This window comes from Amblyomma maculatum, chromosome 10 (assembly GCF_055883805.1).
Source record: "Amblyomma maculatum isolate TAMU_Amacu chromosome 10, ASM5588380v1, whole genome shotgun sequence".
Lineage (NCBI taxonomy): Eukaryota > Metazoa > Arthropoda > Arachnida > Ixodida > Ixodidae > Amblyomma > Amblyomma maculatum.
Genome location: NC_139353.1, coordinates 22,252,288 through 22,273,329, shown reverse-complemented (window position 1 = coordinate 22,273,329; position 21,042 = coordinate 22,252,288). Strand labels below are relative to the sequence as shown.

The following is a 21,042-nucleotide window of genomic DNA, read 5'->3' as shown; positions in this document are numbered from 1 at the left end:
ATTATTATTATTATTATTATTATTATTATTATTATTATTATTATTATTATTATTATTATTATTATTATTATTATTATTATTATTATTATTATTATTATTATTATTATTATTATTATTATTATTATTATTATTATTATTTGGTCGAAATTTTCCGTGTCCTCCATTACGACGCCCCAAACCTACACTGTTTGTGTTTACCAAACCAATTTTTTTTATTCTTGAAGCGTTATTGCGATCTGAGCGCCTTTGCTGGCCACTTAATTCTCGTGTAGCAAGAGACTCCTTGCGCTCAGGGGGCGTCGGCTCTGCAAAAATTTTGACGTTGACGCATCCATATTCGCCTCGAGACGGGTACGCATCTTGCCGAACAGTTGCTTCGCCGCCTAGCCAAATGGTAGCGCTGTATATCCAGGCTTCATTCCTCGTGTACTTTATCGCTCGAGCACTCACCAGTGTGCATTGCGAGCACAGAGTTATCGCAATTAGCGCGGTGGACCAGCGGCCCAATTTCGTGCAGAGCGGTATAAGTGCGGCCCCTTTGGCTGTGCTGAGCTTCTAATGTTGGCGATGCCATTAGAGTCCCCCTTTTCTAAAGCTTTTCTTACTGCACACGGTCCGCTGCAATTATGTTGTACTTTTCATGTGCACGTGCAGTCAGAGCCTGTAAGTGGGCTACTTTCCTTCTAACAAAGTCGCATGGCGGGACAGTGCGCTTAGTGTTATCGGCGGTGTCGGCATTATCGTGGCTTAGGGAAAAAAGATGAGGCTTGAGAACATAATACAGTTTGCAGTAACCGAAAGGAAGCCATGATAGAATCAACGCCATCAGGTGCAAAGAAGTTTTAGACAACGAATAATTTTGACGCAGCTCTGGGTACGCCATCCGCATCGCCTTGCGATGTGAGAGGAACTGGATAGAAACCTAGATTCATTGTCTTGAACATAGTTTGAGACTGGCGGATTTATAAGAAAAAAGAGGGAGGGGGGGGGGGGGGGGGGGGGGGGGCGCTCCGCTCACACTTCAAGTAGACATCGATCAATCTTCCCCTCATTTGAGGGCTCTTTTGCATGGCCTTTCGTTAGCCTTTGGTATTATTCTCCACAAGACAACCACGTCATGCAGTGAAGTGTTATTCAAGTTTCAAACGTGCTCAGTCGCATGCGTGGGGAAGTAAGTCAAAAGGGGTTTCCTCGCCGAAATTCTCTGCTTTTCCACAGCAGGCCATATGTCGACTTCATCGCCTTGAAAGCGGAGATAAATATTCCGGATAGAGCATATTCATGTCATGTGCAACATTATTTTCTCAATATTCGATTTCTACGCGCTGAAGCGATCGCGGACCATGGGAATTGCGCATTGGAAAGGCTGATATATACATATATCTAATTCGTGTGCCACTGCGCGCACATTTGACCACGTTGGGAGCATTCGTCGATATGGCTCTCTCAGCACATTTAGGTGGCATATTCAAACACTATAGTCTGTCCTCAGTCTGCATTAAGCCTATTCGCATGTAACTACTGCACCCAAGTCCTCGTACAGTTGTAACGATCGAAGAGTAACGGTTTCGGCAAATAGGTCGTCTTCGACCAAGTTTAAACGAGATTCAGATGTGTTCTCGAACGAGATCCTCAACTGCTACGATTTTTCTTCTACTACTGAGTGCGTTTTTTTTTTTTTTTTTCCTAATTCTCTCATACAACTTTTCCTCTCTGTTTTTCGCTCTCTGAGGCTCGAGTAACCGAAAACTGCATGTTTTCGGCCTCGTTGGTGCCTGATATGTCCTCCTTACTTCGCTATGCCCAGCTACGCACATCCGACCGAATAGTGCTTTTTTCACTGTACGCTCTGTCTGCATTCAGAGGTACGTACTATGTAGCACCGTTCGCTGCTTCACTGGCCTGATCGACAACATGGAAAATTGCTCCGAAGCTATCGAAGTTCGCGGTCGAAGGTTACAAATGCATGAGGATGTAGTTGCTAAGTGTAAACTAAAAATGGACGGCCAACTTCAGTAATTGTTGAGGAGAACCTTTTCGCTATCGGCTCACTGGTCGCCTGTACCGTGGTTGTCCCTTGCAACAAACACAGCATAGTCCCAGTGTATCTCAGGCCTGGTGTCAAGAACATCGACAACCACTTTCTTTTTCAGTAGTCAGCAACATTTTAAACGCTCACATGCCTCTATTTTCTTTGGAAAGCTATAGAAGGAAGTACACATGGGATTACTTATTATGGATAAAAGCGTTTAGTACTATTTCCAGTTGTTCTTGATTGAGAGGAACCTCAGTGAAGGCCCTGAGGAATATTCTCACGAGGGAGAATAATGCATGTAGACTTAAGCGCCACTCTAAAATACTTGATAAAACGATGAAAACCGAATGTATTCGTATGTAGTAGCCGTATTGGATGTCTCTGGATTGGTTTTGAAATGGACAAGATGGCAGACACACAGTGGAAATCCTAGCGATTCCTAAGTTGCTCCTGGATACAGGGTTGACTTTGGGAGGCTTTTCTGCCGCGCCACACTGAACCGAGAGAGAAAAACCTATGAAGAACACTGGACCTTGGCTTTTTGTGCGTGTTTTCTAATGCCACCTCCTTACAAGTGCCTGTTCGGTGCTGGCGCCAGACTACACAAACTACTATAGGTGGGGCGGCCTGCCTACACTCGGGCCACCCAACCGCGTATGTAGGCTGCTGTCTGGTATTTGAGGAAATAACCACGCTGTATCACACTGCATAGACCTGCCGAAGAATTCTCCTGTATACCTAACATTCCACACTGAGACAGTGGGAGGAGATGGTATACTGTCTAGCTCTGGAGACGGCGACTAGCTGAGACTGGTGGACAGGGCGAACACCGTGACAGCCGCACTAGGGGCACTGGGCTGAGGACTCTGCACGCCAGGCCCCAAAGCTTGATATTTGAGCAGCAAGCGTATTTCGCTCGCTCGCTGTTTACCCGTGCATTGACTTGTTTATTGCTTCTCTCTTGGATGAGCATGCAGTCGCGTCGCCATCCTGGTGGATTCAAGCAACTAAATTGCTAACCTCTGTATCTTCATCAGGAGATGGCAGTCACTCGCCCAGTGTGACAAGGTAGATCACAATCCTCAAAACTAGATGTGCAATAACAAGAGCGAGCACGACGACGATAGGGTTTATTAAAAACAAGTGCAGTGGCTTGCAAGTCTGCGTTTAAACTCTCTCCAGAAGACCGTCACTGGCGAGCGTTAAAATCTTGACGAGGAAGCCGCTCAAAAATAAATGCAAAACTTACATCACACGCCCCTGGCCTTGTGCCTCTCTCGAAGCCCGTTTTTGGCACAGAATTCGTGCACTGTAGGACCTCGGCTGGATCTTCAGATTTTATCAGCTACCACGGTGCAGCGGAAAAGACCGTTTCGGGGCCGATTAGATTGCGTCGCCAAGGAAACTCGGCTGATCGGATAGCCGCGTTCCACGTTAGAGAATGGGTGAGCGGCGAGCGAGTGGCGCGAAGATTTCTAGCTGTCTCTCCGATGTTCCCCAACTCTTGTCTCCATTCCGGTCACGTAGGGCGGGGCAGCGTAGTGAGGCGGCCGCCCTCATCGTGCGACGCATGGACGCGCAAGAGGCGCGACGCCTCCGCCACTGCCGCTCTGTGGTCTGGCATTCCAACCAGCGTCGCCCCGACGTCAACGCTGCAGCACAACAGGCCCAGCACCGGCGAGGAGGAAGAGACTGACGAGGGTTGTCTCCGGGGCAGTTGTGCCTGCTGCTGCTGCTGTTGTTTCCGCCACTTGGCCCGGCGGTTCTTGAACCACACCTGCAACGGGCGGGCCTGAGCTCTGGGTGCAAGAGGAGGAGGAGGAATATTGGGGAAATAGAGGATGAGGGCAGATGGAGGGGAAAAAAAGAGGAGGTACTGTCAGCGACAGGCGCACCTCGACGCGCTCCTCGCGCAGGTGGACGCGCAGTGCGAGCTGCTCGCGCAGCGCCACGTCCGGGTAGTGGGTGCGCGCGAACGCCGCCTCCAGATGCGCCAGCTGCTGCTCGGTGAAGATGGTCCGGTGGCGGCGCTGCCGGGGTCTCCGCGGCGGATGCTGCTGCTGCTCCCCTCCCGCCGCCACCGAGTCGAGGACCATCGAGGAGCGGCGCAGCGGCTCTTGCTGCTCCTCCGCCGCCTCCGGCGCCGACAGCTCCGCAGTCGAGCCTGCACAGGAGCAGCAGAAGCAGGAGTGGGGCGACGCCTTTCATATGAAAATGGCAGCGTCGCGTGCGCGCGGCAGCTGCGGAAATCGAATCTGCGGCATTTTCTGGCCGCCACCGTCGTTCGTCGTTGCCGCGCCGCCCTTTAGCCGCGCAAATCCGCGCGTCGGCTAATCCGCGCGGGAAGCCCCGCGCGCTGAGCTGAGAAAGCCACAAAGCGCGCGCGCGCGTTCGCTCGCTCTCTATTTCCCGCTAAATCTGCTTACAAAATCTTGCGCGGATTCCCCGGGGCTGCCCCTGGCGCTGAGATCTCGTCGGGGCCCAAGCCTCCCTCCCCCCCCTCGATCCGGAGGCCGCTTTAGGCCCCCCACTTTTGCGACTTCGATCTGCGTTTGTAAATCCGCTCTGTGGCCGTGCACGCTTCTCGGCGCTTATAGAATGCGGTTGGCGAAGCGGATGGCGACAGAGGGATGAATGCTGTCATGGTATCGGCCACCATTTAAACCGAAAATCCCGCGTGAAGTTGGTGTCGCCTCAGGCAAGGGGCATCGAGAGGCAAGAATTCAGGCGTACAAAGCGGCGGACGGCGAAATGACGTGTCTACCGGCTTCTGCGCGGGACTGCCGCGGTGGATGAGGGGACGCGGCGTTATTTGGCTGTTGAACACGAGTTCGTGGGCTCAATATATCCTTGCGATGGCGACCTTGCTTTTATGGAAGCGGAACACGAAAAGGTTCTAGCAGGTTCCGCGGCGAGGTTCGCCCAAGGATGCGAGTCATATTCACTTCGAATTAGTGGAATTTTGTAACGAAGTCTTTGAAGAAAGTTAATGATTAATGACTTTTAAGCTTTGTTAGTTACCGTGAAATGGCGTCATAATTCGTGTGGTAACGCCATGACTTGTAAGTGATCATCAGCCAACCTGAGTTCGAAACAGGACGCAAGCCTCTGCTATATATCCTTCCAATTAACCCTGTCGTCCACCATACCGCTGCATACTTCCTATATCATCCAGGTATATGTATATACTCTGAGAATATAGACTGCCTCCTCTTCGCATCATCCCCATTTCTTCTCGATTTCAACTAGCATGTTATTACTTCGTATTAATTCTCTGATTCATCCTGCTCTCTTCCTGTTTCTTAACGCTCACAAGTGCAGTTCCCTTTCCATAGCCCGCTGCGTCATCCACGATCTATGGAAGTTTTCGCTCCACTTAGTTTCTGCTCCGTAAGCAAGGTCTGGAAGAGTGCGAGTATGACGTACAGCCTTTGCTAAAACTTTAGAGTCCAGGGGTTTGCTTCTGATCCATAATGTGTGGCTTGTGACGCATTCCTGGTGTTTCAAATCTCTCGAAGGTAAGAAGACTTTTTCTCCTAACTCCTCCTCCAAGAAGGACATCTACGAGTGCTAAGGGAGCACCACTGCACCTCTTCGGAGTAGACGCTTTGGGTTCTAAACTTTTGACAAAGGCTGTACATTTTCCTCTTGAAGAGTCTGGTACGAAGAAGGAGCTGTGAAATTCACTCCGTAAATGTTTCACTCTCGTGGTTCAATCACTATGTTTATACAACTTCCAATAGCTCGTTTCAAATCGCAAAACTGATGGTCCCTAGCTGCCCAGACTTTCAAACACCATTTAAGTGTTCTTGATATAAATTCTTGTCGGTATAATAGTTTAGGCGATATATTATCGCGTAGCAGTGCATGCGTTAATTGTTCGCTCGATATAAATTTGAAACGTCCGCGCTTTACACGAAAAGGGAAAAATTCGACTTCCATTCCATGATAAAATATTTCAGTTAAAGAGGAGACTGCAGACCAAAGCACAGTTAAATCAATTGAGGAAACGTATAACAACCCAAAAAAGACATGCAACCACGAGACAAAAAAGAACACAACGTGACTCAAACGCTCGTGTCACGTCCTGTTGCCTTGTGTCTTGTGCTGTTACGTTCTCTAAATTCAAGATGCACCAACCCAGCGAAAAAGAAGTTTTAATGAAGTATACAGTTAAATGGAGTTTTTGGGGGATTGTGCACCAGCGCTGATGAAGGTGTATTTTGGAGTGAATCGTAATTTAAAACGTCACGGAGCATGCGAACAAGGTTGTACGGGGACACGATGAAAGAGCGTAGGGCAGAGGGAAAATAAACAAACAAAACGGCGCAATGGAAGAAATAGCACACTATAAAAAGAACACATGTGAAAAACAAAACACGTTAGAACAGCTCCCCCGTCGCAAAGTTTAGCGCACGCCAGTGTTTATCGTTGCCATTAACTGTTACCCGGTGTTATTTTGGATGCATTTTCACCCAATTTTTACGCCCAGGACTAATTTTAAGGCGAAAGCTTTTCTGCATGGGTGGCGTCGACAGAAATGTTCGCACAAACCAACACTTGGAAAATAATCGGTCTCCATCGTGAATCAAGCGCGCAAACCAATACTGCACGATATATATGCTCATGAGAAACAAGTTCGAATCATCCTTGTGTGCGTGAGGATGATGGTAGCGATGATAATGACGATGCAGTTAGTGATGATAATAGCAGCGATGATAATGACGCTGCAGTTAGTTATAATGATGACGGCAGTAGCGATGACAATGACGGTGCATTTAATTTGGATTTTGGATTGGATTGGATTGGTACTGAGGCTTTCCTTTTTTACCAGGTGGACCAGACAGGTCCTAGCCAAGTCAATTCCCTTATCAAGATGATAGTAGCGATGGCGATGACGATGCAGTCAGAGAAAACATTTCTCCTGTTAAGCAGGCTCAGTCTCAGTCCTGTATATATATATATATATATATATATATATATATATATATATATATATATATATATATATATATATATATATATATATATATATATATATATATATATATATATATATTTGAGAATTGGATTGCTCGCGAATTATAAATGAAAATGTGCCATGAAGAGAGTAGCAATTTGTTAGTTACAAAGTCGAAGCTGCCATGCGGAGCGGCAGCTTTTTCTCGCACTGTTCGATCCAAAATATACCATGTATAGCGAAAATAGCGGACATCGGTTACTGTCTCTAAACCATAGTTTTATGTTGCCTGAATATAAATAAGAACTTACTTTAATGTTTGTTATCTCCGTAATTTTTTATTCTGTGATTATGTAGGTTCGACAAACAAATCTCAGAAGCGAAAAGCCTGCAATCAGGCAATGGCAGAAAGTTTCACTGGCATCATTCTACGAAGCGCTTCTCACGCTAGGTATACTTTCTGTTCCCAGGATTCGGGCGTTCGAAATCGCTCAGGTGACAATAATTCGTCGTACACAAGTAAATTTGGGTCTAGCAGAGAAGTGTTGCGCCCTATGATGGCGATCAAAGCGACGCAAAGGTTGTAGTACTTAAAGTCTGGCTTCATAAAAAGTGGACGAGGGAGGGGATTCTAGTGATTCGACCAGGAATAGCGAGAGAAATGAAGAGCGAAAGAGAGAGAAAACAATTGGCGGCCTGCTTTAATCATCATCATTATCATCATCACCATCATCATCATCATCATCCGGACTATACCCACAACAGAGTAAAGGACTCTCCTACATTTCTCCAATTAACCTGCCTGCTTTACGAATTGTTTCATAAACAAACCAGATAAATTTTCAAATCTGTATTTTTGTGTTATGAGATAGAACTGCAAAACGCGATACCTATGCTGTGGCAGTGTGCTCGGCGGTATCTGACGTAAAACAGCTCACAGAAAAGCGAAGCGCTGGCGCATCTAGCTAATGTAATATTATTCGCCAAACCGCAGTTTTATAGTATGTAGGTATTTCTGACCTAACATCGAGGGCAAAGATATAACGTCCCTGAACAGTCTCGACGGGCTGGTGCCACGGATACTCTAAACGTGAATAACTGTGCACGAAGTATTAAAAAGAGAGAGAGAGAGAGAGAGAGCTTTATTGCACTTTATTCACAAACCGCGAGTTTTAATAGCGCTTTAAGCAAAAGGAAATGAAGAAGAAAGTAATACTAAACAATATTGCACCCCAAGTGAACGAAACAAAAATTAACAAATATGATATTCGAAGAATAAGGTTGGTTGCTTGACAGATTACAAGTGCAGCTTCCTAGTTATTCAATAATATCGCGCAAGCATCGACAATTCACTCAGTCAGGGACTGAACTCGATGCGAACCGGCAATATTGGCTGAGAGTTGGCACGTACACAAAATACATCAGTTACAAATTTTATGAGTTCGACCGACTTTTTTTATTTCTTTGACTGTATAGTGTTTCAAAAAACATATGTTAATAATTCGTACTAAAGCTCAAGGGACAATCTTCAAAACAATAGAGAAAATTGTTCCGTTCACCACTGGCAAAAAACAATAAAAATATCATGGCGCCAAAATGCGCTCATGTCTTGCTGTTGCGTCACTCAGTTGTCCAAAGCAAATATATAAAAGAAAAACCGACACTGGCTTCCTTTCTTCTCCTTGATCACCGGCTGTGGGAAAAGCTCTCTTATTTTGTATGCCTCCTGCTTTAAAGTTTTGCACATAAACTTCAAAGAAGAAGGTTCATGAATATTAGGATTCATAGTAGAATACCCATATATGTACCTCCTGAATCATCAAATAATGTACAGTCTAGCGCAATTTGATGGCTATCACGTTCGTTTTGGCGACACGGATCAAGAAACGTTTCTTGATGTGAAGGCCGCTTAGTTCGCAACAAACATGACGGTGCAGGATAGCGAAATCTTTAAGTTTTATTTGCAGCATTTTGACGCAATAAACCGTATTAAAGCAGTTTTATCCTAGTCGGTCTGCCTGTAGTGATCACCTGCAAATTGTGTTAGACTGTACGTTGTCCGGTGCATAAATCTTGAACTCCATGAAAACCGTACCTATTCAACAGAGATGTGACAAAAATAAGCACATTCTGCGACTAGCTATACCGCCTCCACCTGACAGCCCCATGGGGCTCATATGTCCGCTCAGTGGGGTCATTTGACAGAAAAGGAGCTCTATCGAGGGGCTTTTTTTCGGGTTTTCCCATGAGAAGTGAACACCCGAAAAAAAGCTCTCTCCTCGCCCTCCCTGTCACCTTGACTCTTTCCCGTCATTTATCGTGGCAGTTAGGACTGAAGGGGGTGCACTGCGCACGTTTAGTCAGGAGTTACATGCTCTATACTTTTGGCTGGAGTCACAGATTAAGCCAGTGAGGCACCCTGGTTTACTCTCATTAACGTGTGGACATTGGTGGTATAAGAAGTCCCAACAGCCTTAGAACCACCGTGAAATATCTGTTCAGTCGCTAAGGTACTAGCGACGAAACGGGTGGGAATCTGCACTTGCGGTAGCGAAGGCATAGCAACCCAGGTTGGCCGGAGCTGCCTCCCGTGATCAGTGCGAAATGTTTCCACCTCCCACAGGAGCACGTCCACGTGTGACGTGTCGGTGAGTTGCGACACCGTGGGTTTCCGAGCTAATGTCCTCCATATCGTTCGAAAAAGGACTCCGCAGGAGCACCTCTGTTGGCCCTTGGGTGTCGGTGTGTAGCGTCACCGCGGACTCCGAGCTGCGCCTGTGCTTCGTTGGCCTGCCTGGCTAACGTTGGCCCGTGCGCCTCGCATTCTCTACCTCACGCTTTGGATTTGGCCGTCCGGAGACCAGGTTTGGAATGCAAACCACAGGAGCAGCAAAGTGGCACGCCACAGGTGTTCGGTGATTTGCGCTACCGTGGTTATCCGAGCTAAACATCGTCCGTTTCGATGCCGAGTGGAGTAATATTTCGCAGGAACACTTCGGTTAGCCACCGTTGGTGTCGGTGTCTAGGCGCCACCGCGAACTCCCAGCCAATTAAAATATTTTATTGAGCTAAAATGGTTTAATTACTTTATTATTAGCGGTGGCATGTTGTTGACTCCAACTCTTGAATTGGTTTACTTTCGTTACTGTTATACAATTCGTGCACTTATCGATTTGTGTAGATTTCTACACCTTTCTTTTTACTTACCCTAAACCCCCACTCGCGGTTCACATAAAGGGGAGGGGATAGTCAACGAAACTGCACCAATTATTACGATATTCTTTAATACGAAATTTGAGCGCTGCTGTTTACCTATATTGAGGCAAATAACTTTAGAGAGTCATGTAAGCATGAGCAGCTAAAGATAATGCTTTATTTTCTACACATAATCGCTCTTCAAGTTGTACTCTCCTTGGTTGTGATTAACGAACCATTGTGGCTGGAGAAATCGATGGATATATTTTCTACTTGCTGCACTAATGGCTTGTTCTGAAAGAGGAGGTCTGTGTAAGTGTTTTGCGAAATCGTCAGAGCAGTGGTGGGAGTAGTTACGATTGAGAGGAACTGGATTTTTTTTGCCCAGAAGGTCTGTGAACTTATGTATACGTATTGAAGTTCCCCATGACTAAAATTGGTGTGGTTCTGCGTGCGGTTAATGCGTGGCGCAGGAGTGTACGACGTCTTCGGGGAGTGTGGCAGGCGAGAAGTACTGCTAGCAAGCCAGTGTCTAACATTGCAGCATGTGCACAGCTTCCCAAGTTAATCAGAAGTACTAAACAGTTCGATGGGTATTGCAGGCGGACCCTTACGCAGCTAAATGCCCACTTCCGCCGCTCTGCTGTCGTCTCCGCGTGCGCCACAGTACTATGCAATCTATAGTAATATCCCTCGGGACCCTATACGCCACTTCAACAAACTTTCCGTGATGAAAATGTTCTAGAACTTGGCCGTACAGCTGTATATGGTCATGAAAGGCCGCCCAAAGAAGAGTAGAATTTGTGCCCCATGTTGACCTTTGCTACTTGACAGTGTGGCCACCCAGGGCACCGTACCCCGGGCGCGCATAAGATTTGCCTTTAAGTGACGCGGTGTTAATACATCTCTCAGGATTCGAACGTTGCCATCCACCTTATTGCCCGAGACGTCTGTGTTCCGGATGTCCATGGCAGGCTATGCGAGGCTGAGCAGAATATAGCGCCCTATAGGTTGCCCGGAGCCAACATTGAGTTGCTTCCTGGCCCCTGGGCCAACCCATGTCACAGTTTGCATGGCCCACCCCATCACAGTGGGATGATATAGCGCGGCCTTCTGGGCCACCTTGTATCATCCCACTATAGTCACGCCGAAGCCGCTCAGGCAAGAAACTGGCACTTGAGCTGAGCTCCAAAATTTGGTTGATTAATTGCCTCGGATTCATGAGATCCCCATATTCGAGCGCAAGGGGTCGCAGAAACCATTTTAATACTAGTGGAGAGGTCTCAAACCTCTGTGACCCTCCCGACTTTAAGTCCTGACTTTAGTCCTGAACACACACACACAGAGTGCATGAGTCCTCACGCATTGCGTCATAACACATATTTTAAGTCGATTACAATACTTCTGTGGCAGCATCCTTCTGGCCTCTCTCTCCTTCCCTATAAGCGGAAAAGAGATTTCTCTCCATCTCACCCTCCCTTCCTCCCTCTCCCCTTTTCTACCGGCCAACGTAGTAGGTCACTGCTAAAAGACGTGTAAGATTACAGGTAGCGATTGCGTGACACCGCCGGCCTTTCGTCCTAATTGACCCGGGGCTTGTATGGTTCTTGGCTGAGAAGGCTGACCGCTGAAGAATTGACGCGTTTGAATTGTGGTGCTGGCGGAGACTCTTGAGAGTTCATTGGACTGCCAGAAGATCAAATCAGTCGATACTGTCGACCATAAACCCTGACTGCTCATTGGAGGGTCAAATTCTCAGCTACTTTGGTCATCTGGTGAGAAGAGAGGAGTCGCTGGAGAAAGATTTGATGTTGGGAAAGGTTGAGGGTCAACGGAGAAGGGATAAGCAGCGAACGCGATGGTTAGATGGCATCCTCGAGGCGCTGCAGATGAAGTAATGTGATGTTAGAAAGATAGTGAGAGACCGGAAAGCGTGGCTTGATATGGTCCATAGGGTCACGAAGAGTCGGACATGACTGAACGACTGATCTGAACTGACTGGCTGAATATCAGCTTTAAAATTATTTAAAACAAGGTAGAGAAAAACGCTGGCAGATGCTTAAGCCCCACTTTATATGTGGTACGCGATAGCGTTAATGAAACTCATCATCGCTCTTAATTCCTGTTTGCCGCATACGCTGTCACATTGTTATCGCGCTATTGACTCCGCGACAGCGACAGGCTTTGGTCTGTACGTTCCTTCCTTCTTTCTATTCACAACAGCATTTGATTTAAGTGGCAGTGCCGCTTCGTACGTAAATATTTATGAATTGGCACGCTCTTAATTATATCTCTTGAAAATACACCGCTAGCTACGACCACAAAGCATTCAATATAGGTTCCCTTCTAACATGCTTGAACCGACGAACCTGCGCCAGGACCCCTATTCAGCGCTTTCATGGGGTTTTGCAATTTTTGTTTGGGGTTATTCCATAGAACCTATGCACCGCAATTATACTTTTTCCGATCTATCAGCGCCGGTGGGCTAAGTTAGTCCACCTTTATGTGCGGCAGATTTGCCTCCTTTATATTTTTTTATTGAAAGATTCCACCCACTAATTCGAGCTTTTTTTGCGGACAAATTCAGTTAATGTTTTGCCCACATTGACTGCGTCCTGTGACTTCGCTGACCGTCCTTGTTTATGGCAGTTATGCACGAGGTACAGTTGTCTGTACGTTTTCATACAGTCCGTTTTTCAACAGGGTTTTTGCTTCTATAGTGCCATAAAAACGCATGTACAAAGACTTGGTTTCAATGTTTTTCCCTCGTCTTCTTTACCGCTCGATATATATTCGATCGCCTGGACATGACGTCCTTATCATCATCATCATCATCGTCGTCGTCGTCATCATCATCATTATAATCATCATCATAAGCCTGACTATACCCACTGCAGGGCGAAGGCCTCTCCCATATTTCTCCACTTAACCCGGTTCTGTGCTAGCTACATCCACTTGACCCCTGCGCCTCATCCTCATCCGCCCACCTAACTTTCTGCCGCCCCCTGCTACTCTTTCCTTCCCTTGGAATCCAGTTTGTTACCCTAAGTGACCATCGGTTATCCTCTCTTCGCACTACATGTCCTGCCCATGGCCATTTCTTCTTCTTGATTTCCGCTAGAATGTCAGTAACTTGAGTTATTTCTCTGGCCCACCCTGCACGCTTCCTATCTCTTAATGTTACCCCTACCATTTTTCGTTCCATAGCCCTCTGAGTTGTCCTCAACTTAAGTAGAACCCCCTTGGTTAGCCTCCACGTTTCAGCCCCATAGGTGAGTACAGGTAAGATGCAACTGTTGTATACTTCCTTATGACGTCCTTATGCTGGTGTGAAAAATGTTGGTTTCATCTTGCACTTTCTTCAACCAGTTGCATACGTAAACTTTGCCTACGAAGATTTGAATTGGCTTCAGAAAGGGAGCATTTTGGTGTCCTCTGCGAACTGCTGCCGCTGCGGTATTGCTGAAAAAAAAAAAAAAAAATAACCTTGCTTTACCAATTGTAACAACGCAATTCTGTTCCGGGATGTCTTTACAACGTACCTTGAAAAGCCGAATTTAGTTGGTTTCACATTCCATTCGATACCACAATGCAATATTTTGATGTACCTCTTGAGATGTTTTCTTCTCTAATTGGACTACATATAGCTTATAGAAATCTAGAATGATAAATCGGCACTGGATGGATCAGTTGTTTCGGCGAAATCTCATTTCTGTCAAATTATTATTCAATTGAGGACAGTGCCCGAAGAGATGACTTTTAACCGCAGTGGCTCATCTCTCTCGGTGAAATGCTCTATCTCACATCCCATCCATTGCTGTTTTGCACTGTATTTTTGAGCTGTCTTTTGTGGAATTTCCTCAAACATCCGTGAATAGTTCAGGTAAATATAGTATATTTTCAGTGTACAACATGAAAGAAATTATGTTGCAATTAGAAGCTAGATTGGAACTTTAACCAGAAGTAGAGTGTACTTTACAATGAAATTGTAGATTATGTGGACAAAAAAAAAAAAAAAAAAGAAAGAGTCTGATGCAAATTGTAATCGAATGACGAGAAACAACAAGGTTGTAAAATCAATGAGTTGTTCTCCGTAGGAAACTGTCTGCATACAGCCTGAAAATTCCGGTTAAATTGCATACATAAAACGCTTTAATATTTCCGGAATCAATGTTTGTTCTATTGTATGGATCGAAACCAACTAACTAAGGCCGTATGTGTTTCCAGTCTAATGAGTTATTGAGACAATTTACTAGACACGAACCAAACGCGTGCTCAAGTAATTTCGAAATTAAGGTTTAGCTCATGTCCGCAAACGTTAATTCGTAATGTAGCTAAACGCACGACTACGAACACAGTAATCGTGGTTATTTACTTAAGTTAGGTATAGGATATCTGTCGCTGAAAATACGCAATTACCATACCCTCAATAAAACCTGGAACTTTGTAATGCAGGAATACTCTGTTCACGCTCTCTTAGCATCACTACCAAATACTTTATCACTGCATTATATTCTACTACTGTATTGAAAAAAAAAAAAAAAAGCCTTCGTGGTCGGTTAGCATGTTCGTCACGAAGCACGAGGGCCTGGGTTCAACCCCCACTAGCCGTGCCAATTTGTTTTTATATGCTTTTGTTGCACGCATTAGAGGAACCTCCTCACTAATTTTGGCGTCATTTGCACATATGCCCGAATCGTTCTTTAATAAATAAACATGGCAATTGTAAGGAGACAAATCATATCAACGGTGAATAAAACGGAACAGTTTGTACTTGACGAAGTCGCGGATTCACTTAACTCGTCATTTTGTTCCGTCTTTACAAATGAACCGGAAGATAACCAACCGCGTTTTACTTCGCATAATCATCTCATTAAGCTCGAGGTTACATTTTTTTTTTGTCGTGAAATTTCGAAAATTACTGAATTAAAACTGTCGTCTTCAACCATCGATGATATAAATTGAAGAGCTCAACGTTAAATGTATAACCCAGGTTTTCTATTTATTTCCCAGCAGGCACTTACATGTGGCATCGTATCTCAATACTAGAACGTTCCAGTTCCTAAACAAAGTTGCACCGAGTACCGACCACCGTTCTTGGCCAATGTTTGTTCTAAAATTACAGAATGTATTATTTATTTACACACCGTAAATTCTTAAATCTGTCAAATGTTTCCTGCATACCTATAGTGGACTTCGAAAAGGCGCTTGATGTGACACTCGCATCATTCTTCGTGGCTTAAACACTAATAATGAGGTCTTAATATTTTATTTTATCTTATTTGGTGCACTCAAATCAAGCCGAGAGTCAACGCTGCTTTGCTATACCTTCGGTAGATTTTTAGGCTTCCTTTGGTAAATCTAGCCACTTGAGCGGTTAAACCACCGGCCTATGAAATTCTCATCCAATCTTAATTAGAACACATGCATTTGCCGTCTGATCTCACCTCAACATGACTTATACTGAACTCTTTGAAAACAGGGCCATATTTCGATTAGCCCACTTCATTTCCTCATACTTACAAGTGATACTTCAAGAATAGAGCTTACCTACCTTTCAGAAGCGCCGTGAAATCGAAAGGCTGTTTTCATCATAAAATATGTCATGTTCTGCCTTATGACTCTCCTTACCAACCTGCGCATTGATTTTAAGTCCGAAAAAGTAAGGCTCTATACGCACTGAACTCGCACGATCGACCCAATTTCACTATTTTTCAACGCGATGCCGTTATAGACTTCTTTCTGCGGAAAATCCGGCGTTGTGGACGTTCTGGAAGGGCATGCTTCTGGCAGGTGGCAGACAAATGGCAGGTGACATGACCGGGTATTAATCGATCGGCAGGTTGCCCGACGCCACGACACCAGATGGCATGGCACGAGCGATCAAATCGCAGTTCTGCTTAGATATGTATGGGTGAGATAGAAATCGAACCTTCCTGGATATTTGGTCAAGTAATGGATAAGACACTAAACCCTCAGGCCACGCAGAAACGTCCATACGGCTTGGTGAAAGCGGGGCTTTACAGATATTTTTGTAAGGTGCATGTTCTTTCACATAACTGCGTAGTGTATACGATTGTATGTTAAGGAACATGCGCGAGATAACAAAGGCAGCGAAAAAATTAGGACTAGCAAAGACGCGGATTAAGGCGCGAAACAGGAGCAGCCGACAGGAACTATGCATTAACTCTATCGTGTCATATTCTTAAGTGCCCCCCCCCCCCCTTTTTTTTTTTTTTGCAACAACAACCCAAGGCTCGAACGTTCTTCCCACAGCCTGTTCCATCGTCCATGTAAATCCTGTTCATTTCAAGAAGGCCACCCAATCACTATTATATCAGTGCCATGCTGTAAGTCCCACAGTCATGCAAAGCCCTCACCCAAAGGTACGTGGAGGTATATTCAAATAAAAAAAAGTACGAAAGTCAATGATCTGAGAAGTCGTGTGACATCCGATGTGCAAATCCTTTTCACTCGAAGGTGCATTGTCAGCTTCTCCTTCAAGCGGTTAAACATGTTTAGATACTCTACACAGCATTAGATCCATTAAGTCTTAGTTTCGCGCTAAAGCTATCGGTGCTACCACTACCACGAGCCATGAACCAATTTGAACATAAGATATTTGAATATGTACGCAGCTTAATTCGCTGCCTTTGTTGCATACATTTGTTGCGTCTTTTTAATAACTCGTTTTCTCCAAGTTACTTCTTCACAGTTGCGGCTCCATTATTCTCGTGGAGGTATACCTGCAAAGCAAGAAACCAGCTTTTAAGTTTAAAAAATAATTTTCTGTAGATACTGGTAGTTTTTGAGGTACGGCAATTATTTTGAAATGGCTATAAGCCTTCGAAAACCTGCTGGCGCGGGCTTATTTCCATTATTTTTTTTTATTTTACGTGCATGGAAGGATTAACTGTGCGGGTTCTACACATATTTCTATTCGGCAATAAATTATGCGTTCTTTTTGCGCGTATATGCTTTCAACATGTCTGTATGTGTCGCCATGAGGAAACGTGCGATCGTGCGCCGTGGCCACTTTATTGACTGCTGCTCCAGATGGGACACCTGCGCACCGTGTTCATGGGCGCGTCGTGCGTGCAGTTCCACAGCGCGGCAAAGCTGGCCGAGTTTCTGAGCGGCTGGTTGACGCGCGCGCGTGCCTCTTCGCTGGGACCTGCGCACAAGCTGGTCGCCAGCAGCACGTGGAACAGCTGGCGTGTACTCAGACCTCGCCTCAGGCTGTCGCCCATCGGCACGCGGCGCTCACGCAGGTAGGCGGCGAACTGCGCCTGCGCAGGAGACAACGCCGCGTTGTCCAGCCAGCGGTGCGCCGAGGTCACGTCCGAGAGGCGCGCGTCCAGGCACGCTTCGAGTCTGTGCAGACCAGCGGATGTGTTCAGAGACCATTCGAGGCGGCCAAAGGCGTGGCTGCGCTGGTGCACCGCTTGGAGCAGGCTGCGTGCCAGACGACTGGCCAGCCGAGGCACCTGTACGCCCAGCGACTCTTCGTCCGCCAACTGGCCAAGGTCGAGCATCGCTGCCGGCACGAAGACCGAGCCACTGGCCCAGTCCCATCGCGGCCACGTGTCGAAGACCGAACCCTTCCAGTGGCCGCCAGCACTGAGGCGAGCGGCCAAGGTCGAACGACAAGCGTCGCGATACGCGGTCAGGAGGCGGCCGGCCATGGGTCTGTGGTGCGCGTGCTGCTGCACTGTCGGCCGCAGGTAGAAGAAGCGCACGCGCACGGCGGCCAACACATTGCGGGCACGAGGTCGATCGGCCGGAGCCATCCACGGCAGTGAGGATAGCGCGGCCACCAGGCGACCCTTGAGCTCTGAGGCGAGGGCAGAGAGCGAGGACAGCTCCAGCTTGGCATCCAGCAGTCGCGCGAAGGTCGCCATGTATACGTCCTGAAGAAGCGGTTCCAGATTACGTAGGCAGCGCTTCCAGCGGGGCCACGTGCTTGAGGGCGTGCCGCCAAGCTGGCGCCGCCGCAGGTCCCACAGCTCGCGGAATTCGTCGCCTAAGAGGGGCGCCATGTGCACGATCAGCCGGAAGCCCAGGTAGTTGAGCGCCTCTGAAGCACGCGTCATCTGTAGCACGGAGCGCAACGCGCGGAGATAACGGTCGCTCTTGACCAGCAGGCGCGTCTGGTCGCGCACAGTCAACAGTCCACGTAACACAAGCGAGATGAGCGGCTTGTAGGCGGCATACGAGCCGACGCTGGTTATCCGGAACCTGCTGGCCACGAAGTCTTCGTCGCCGCGGCTGCTTGTTATTTCGGCCAGCTTCTCGGAGAAATCGCGCACGCCGATGCTGGCGTTGGACTCGCTCATGCCTCCCACGATACGGAACGTTGCGCTCACGCCGTCGGTATACCACCGGGGTAACCGGCGGTGCTGACCGATGAGAAGGTCTGGCTCCCCGACGGCTACGAGCGTCTCCGCGGTGGGGTTGTGCAGCAGCTCGACGGACAACAGCGCTTCCAAGCCCAGGTCTCGCGTAAGCGTGGCTGTCACGCGGAACACGTCCACGTGGTCGCGGTTGTTTCGGAAAGGCCAGGAGCCAAGTCCGACGTCTTCCAAGAGCTCTCGCAGCAGGCGCCGCTGGACGCCGGCTGGCGGCTCGGGGTTTTTCAAGCACTGGTCCAGCAGCGGTGGAGCACGGCCTCCACGGAAACCTTCAAGGAGTGCCCTTTCCGCATGGGCCACGAGCAGGGCGTCCGATGACTGTCGCCTCCGGCGGCACACGAAGGCGTAGAAGTCCGCACAAGGGTCGGCGGCCCAGTCCAGGTAGCCCTCTAAATAGGACGAATGCGCGAGACAGAAGCGACTCAGACAGACACCGCGCACTGGTCGTTGAGGTGCTGCCGGCGCAGGCTCGGGTTCGGGCTCTGTCTGCTCGCTGGATGTTGTGGATGATGTGCCGTTGCCGAGTTCGGCGGACGTCGCGACACTGACTGTGCTGGTGCTGCTGGCTTCCGCGCCACCTGAGACCGCTGCAGCTTGGCGAGTGGCAGCGGCTACCTGACCGATCCGGTTGTTGGACCAATTTACGTACAAATAGAGCAGGGCTCCTGAGCACAGCAGCACAACGGCCGTGCTGACGACCGCAAAAACGGAACCCGCCGGCGCGGGCCTCCCCCGCCATCCGGAGGTTTTGCGGCTTGCGCAGGTGCTGTTGCTAGTGCTGCTGCTGCTGCTGTACTCGGACTCCTCTCCGTAATCGTCGGTTGCCGGTGGTAGCGGCCCGGTCATGAGATGCCGCAGCCGGTAGGGTTTTCGGCGCGCCTCTGGCACCAGCGTGTCCGAGGAGTCGTCGGTGACGCGGTCCTCGGACGACGCGAGTCGGCGCACCGCCCGCGCCGAGTAGCGGGTCCCGCGGCGGCCGGATTCGTCCCAAGCCAGCTCGACCGAAGGGCCATGCTGCATGGCTTCTTCTTCGGCGCACGACTGGCAGCGAGCAGCGGGCCGCAAGGCGGCGCCCCGGAGCTGAACTTAGTGGGCGCCGCTTTTTCACGCGGTGGACAGTTTCGGCGAGTCACGTTGGCGTAAGGTTCTTTACGTGGACAAGCAGACGCAGAATGCCATATAACATGTGTCTATACTGCTACTCGCATGTCTGCTATTTTGTTTTTCAGCAATACTACTTCTAGCGTTGTCACAGTTAGGACTAGTGCCCTGCCGTGCAAGACGTCGTAAGCTTCGGATGACGTTAGAATAGGAAAAAAAATAGGTCAAGTTGCAAAAACGGTTCCCTCTTCTTGGCAGTCTCAGAAAAGCATACCCGATAGGAAGCACACTGTGGAGTTCTGATGCGTCCTTTGCGTGCACAGGAGTGACATTTATTTCCTTTTTGACCTGTACTTTTTACGGCTTTAGAGGGTAATTTGTGTTGGGAGTGGCGCTCACAACATGTAGCTGCGGATTTTTAGTCATTGAAAAATAGCCTCTGAAAAATACCAAATAACTTCTGTCGCACCGTCGAATGTGACCGCAATCTCTTGGGCATTCAGTTTTGGGCGATGCTAGCTAAACTCTATCACAAATTAAATATTTCAACTTGTCATTTCACGTTGACCAAGAATTCCCTGTAATGATTTTAGCTCTAGGATTCATTTCTTCCGAAACATTCTTAGTCATCAGAAAAAAACGACAGCTGTGTCAGTCATTTTTGCTTTCTCGAGAAAATTGACACTATAGCGGACATTTAAAAAAAAGAGAAAAAAAAACAACGTAGAGGTTTCTCCTGGTTAAACCTGTAGCTATCCGAGCGCGAGCTCCGTTAATTGTTTCAACTCTATAGCGAGCTTCTCGGTCTGAATTCGTCGGTTTCTGCCTCGAGCCGTTCACGCTTTCTCTTCGCTGAATTGCTTCGCTGCTACTTCTCCACGAAGTATATCGGCTGAATGATCAGACTCAGCCTGATGCCTGCGCAAAAGAGTTGACGCGCTCGGACCGGCACGTATTTCATCCGTGACGAGACTGGGCAACCAAGAGCAGGCGAATCATTTGTTAAACCCCCCGCCTAGTCACGTGGTATCAAAGCGCATTGCCCACATGTACACGATCGGGAAGATCGCTTGTTGGCACCGCCTAGTGCTAGGGACGAGGAAGACTATAAGAACTGGGCAGTGGCGTAGGACTATACCTGCGAATCAAGGTCCAACTCGAGATTGGTTCAGTTTCGGTTTGGTTTGTGGGGTTTAACGTCCCAAAGCAACTCAGGCTATGAGAGACGCCGCAGTGGAGGACTCCGGAAATTTTGACCACCTGGTGTTCTTTAGCGTGCACTGACATCGCAGAGCACACGGGCGCCTAGCTTTTCGCCTCCATGGAAAAGCGGCCGCCGA

At 47.8% G+C, this 21,042-nt stretch overlaps 2 protein-coding genes across 2 annotated transcripts; both read right to left on the bottom strand.

Moving 5' to 3' along the window:
- Positions 1-3,062: 3,062 nt before the first annotated feature.
- Positions 3,063-4,146, bottom strand: LOC146175831 (homeobox protein goosecoid-like). Its single transcript, XM_084580875.1, has 2 exons — positions 3,931-4,146; positions 3,063-3,812 (listed from the first exon to the last, which is right to left on the bottom strand). Exons 1-2 carry the CDS (start codon positions 4,129-4,131, stop codon positions 3,555-3,557), a joined length of 459 nt encoding a protein of 152 aa, XP_084437001.1. The 5' UTR covers positions 4,132-4,146; the 3' UTR covers positions 3,063-3,554.
- Positions 4,147-17,227: 13,081 nt separating this feature from the next.
- On the bottom strand, positions 17,228-19,621 carry LOC146175830 (endothelin-converting enzyme 2-like). The gene has a single exon (XM_084581213.1). It carries the CDS (start codon positions 19,619-19,621, stop codon positions 17,228-17,230), a length of 2,394 nt encoding a protein of 797 aa, XP_084437339.1.
- Between the last annotated feature and the right edge of the window lie 1,421 nt (positions 19,622-21,042).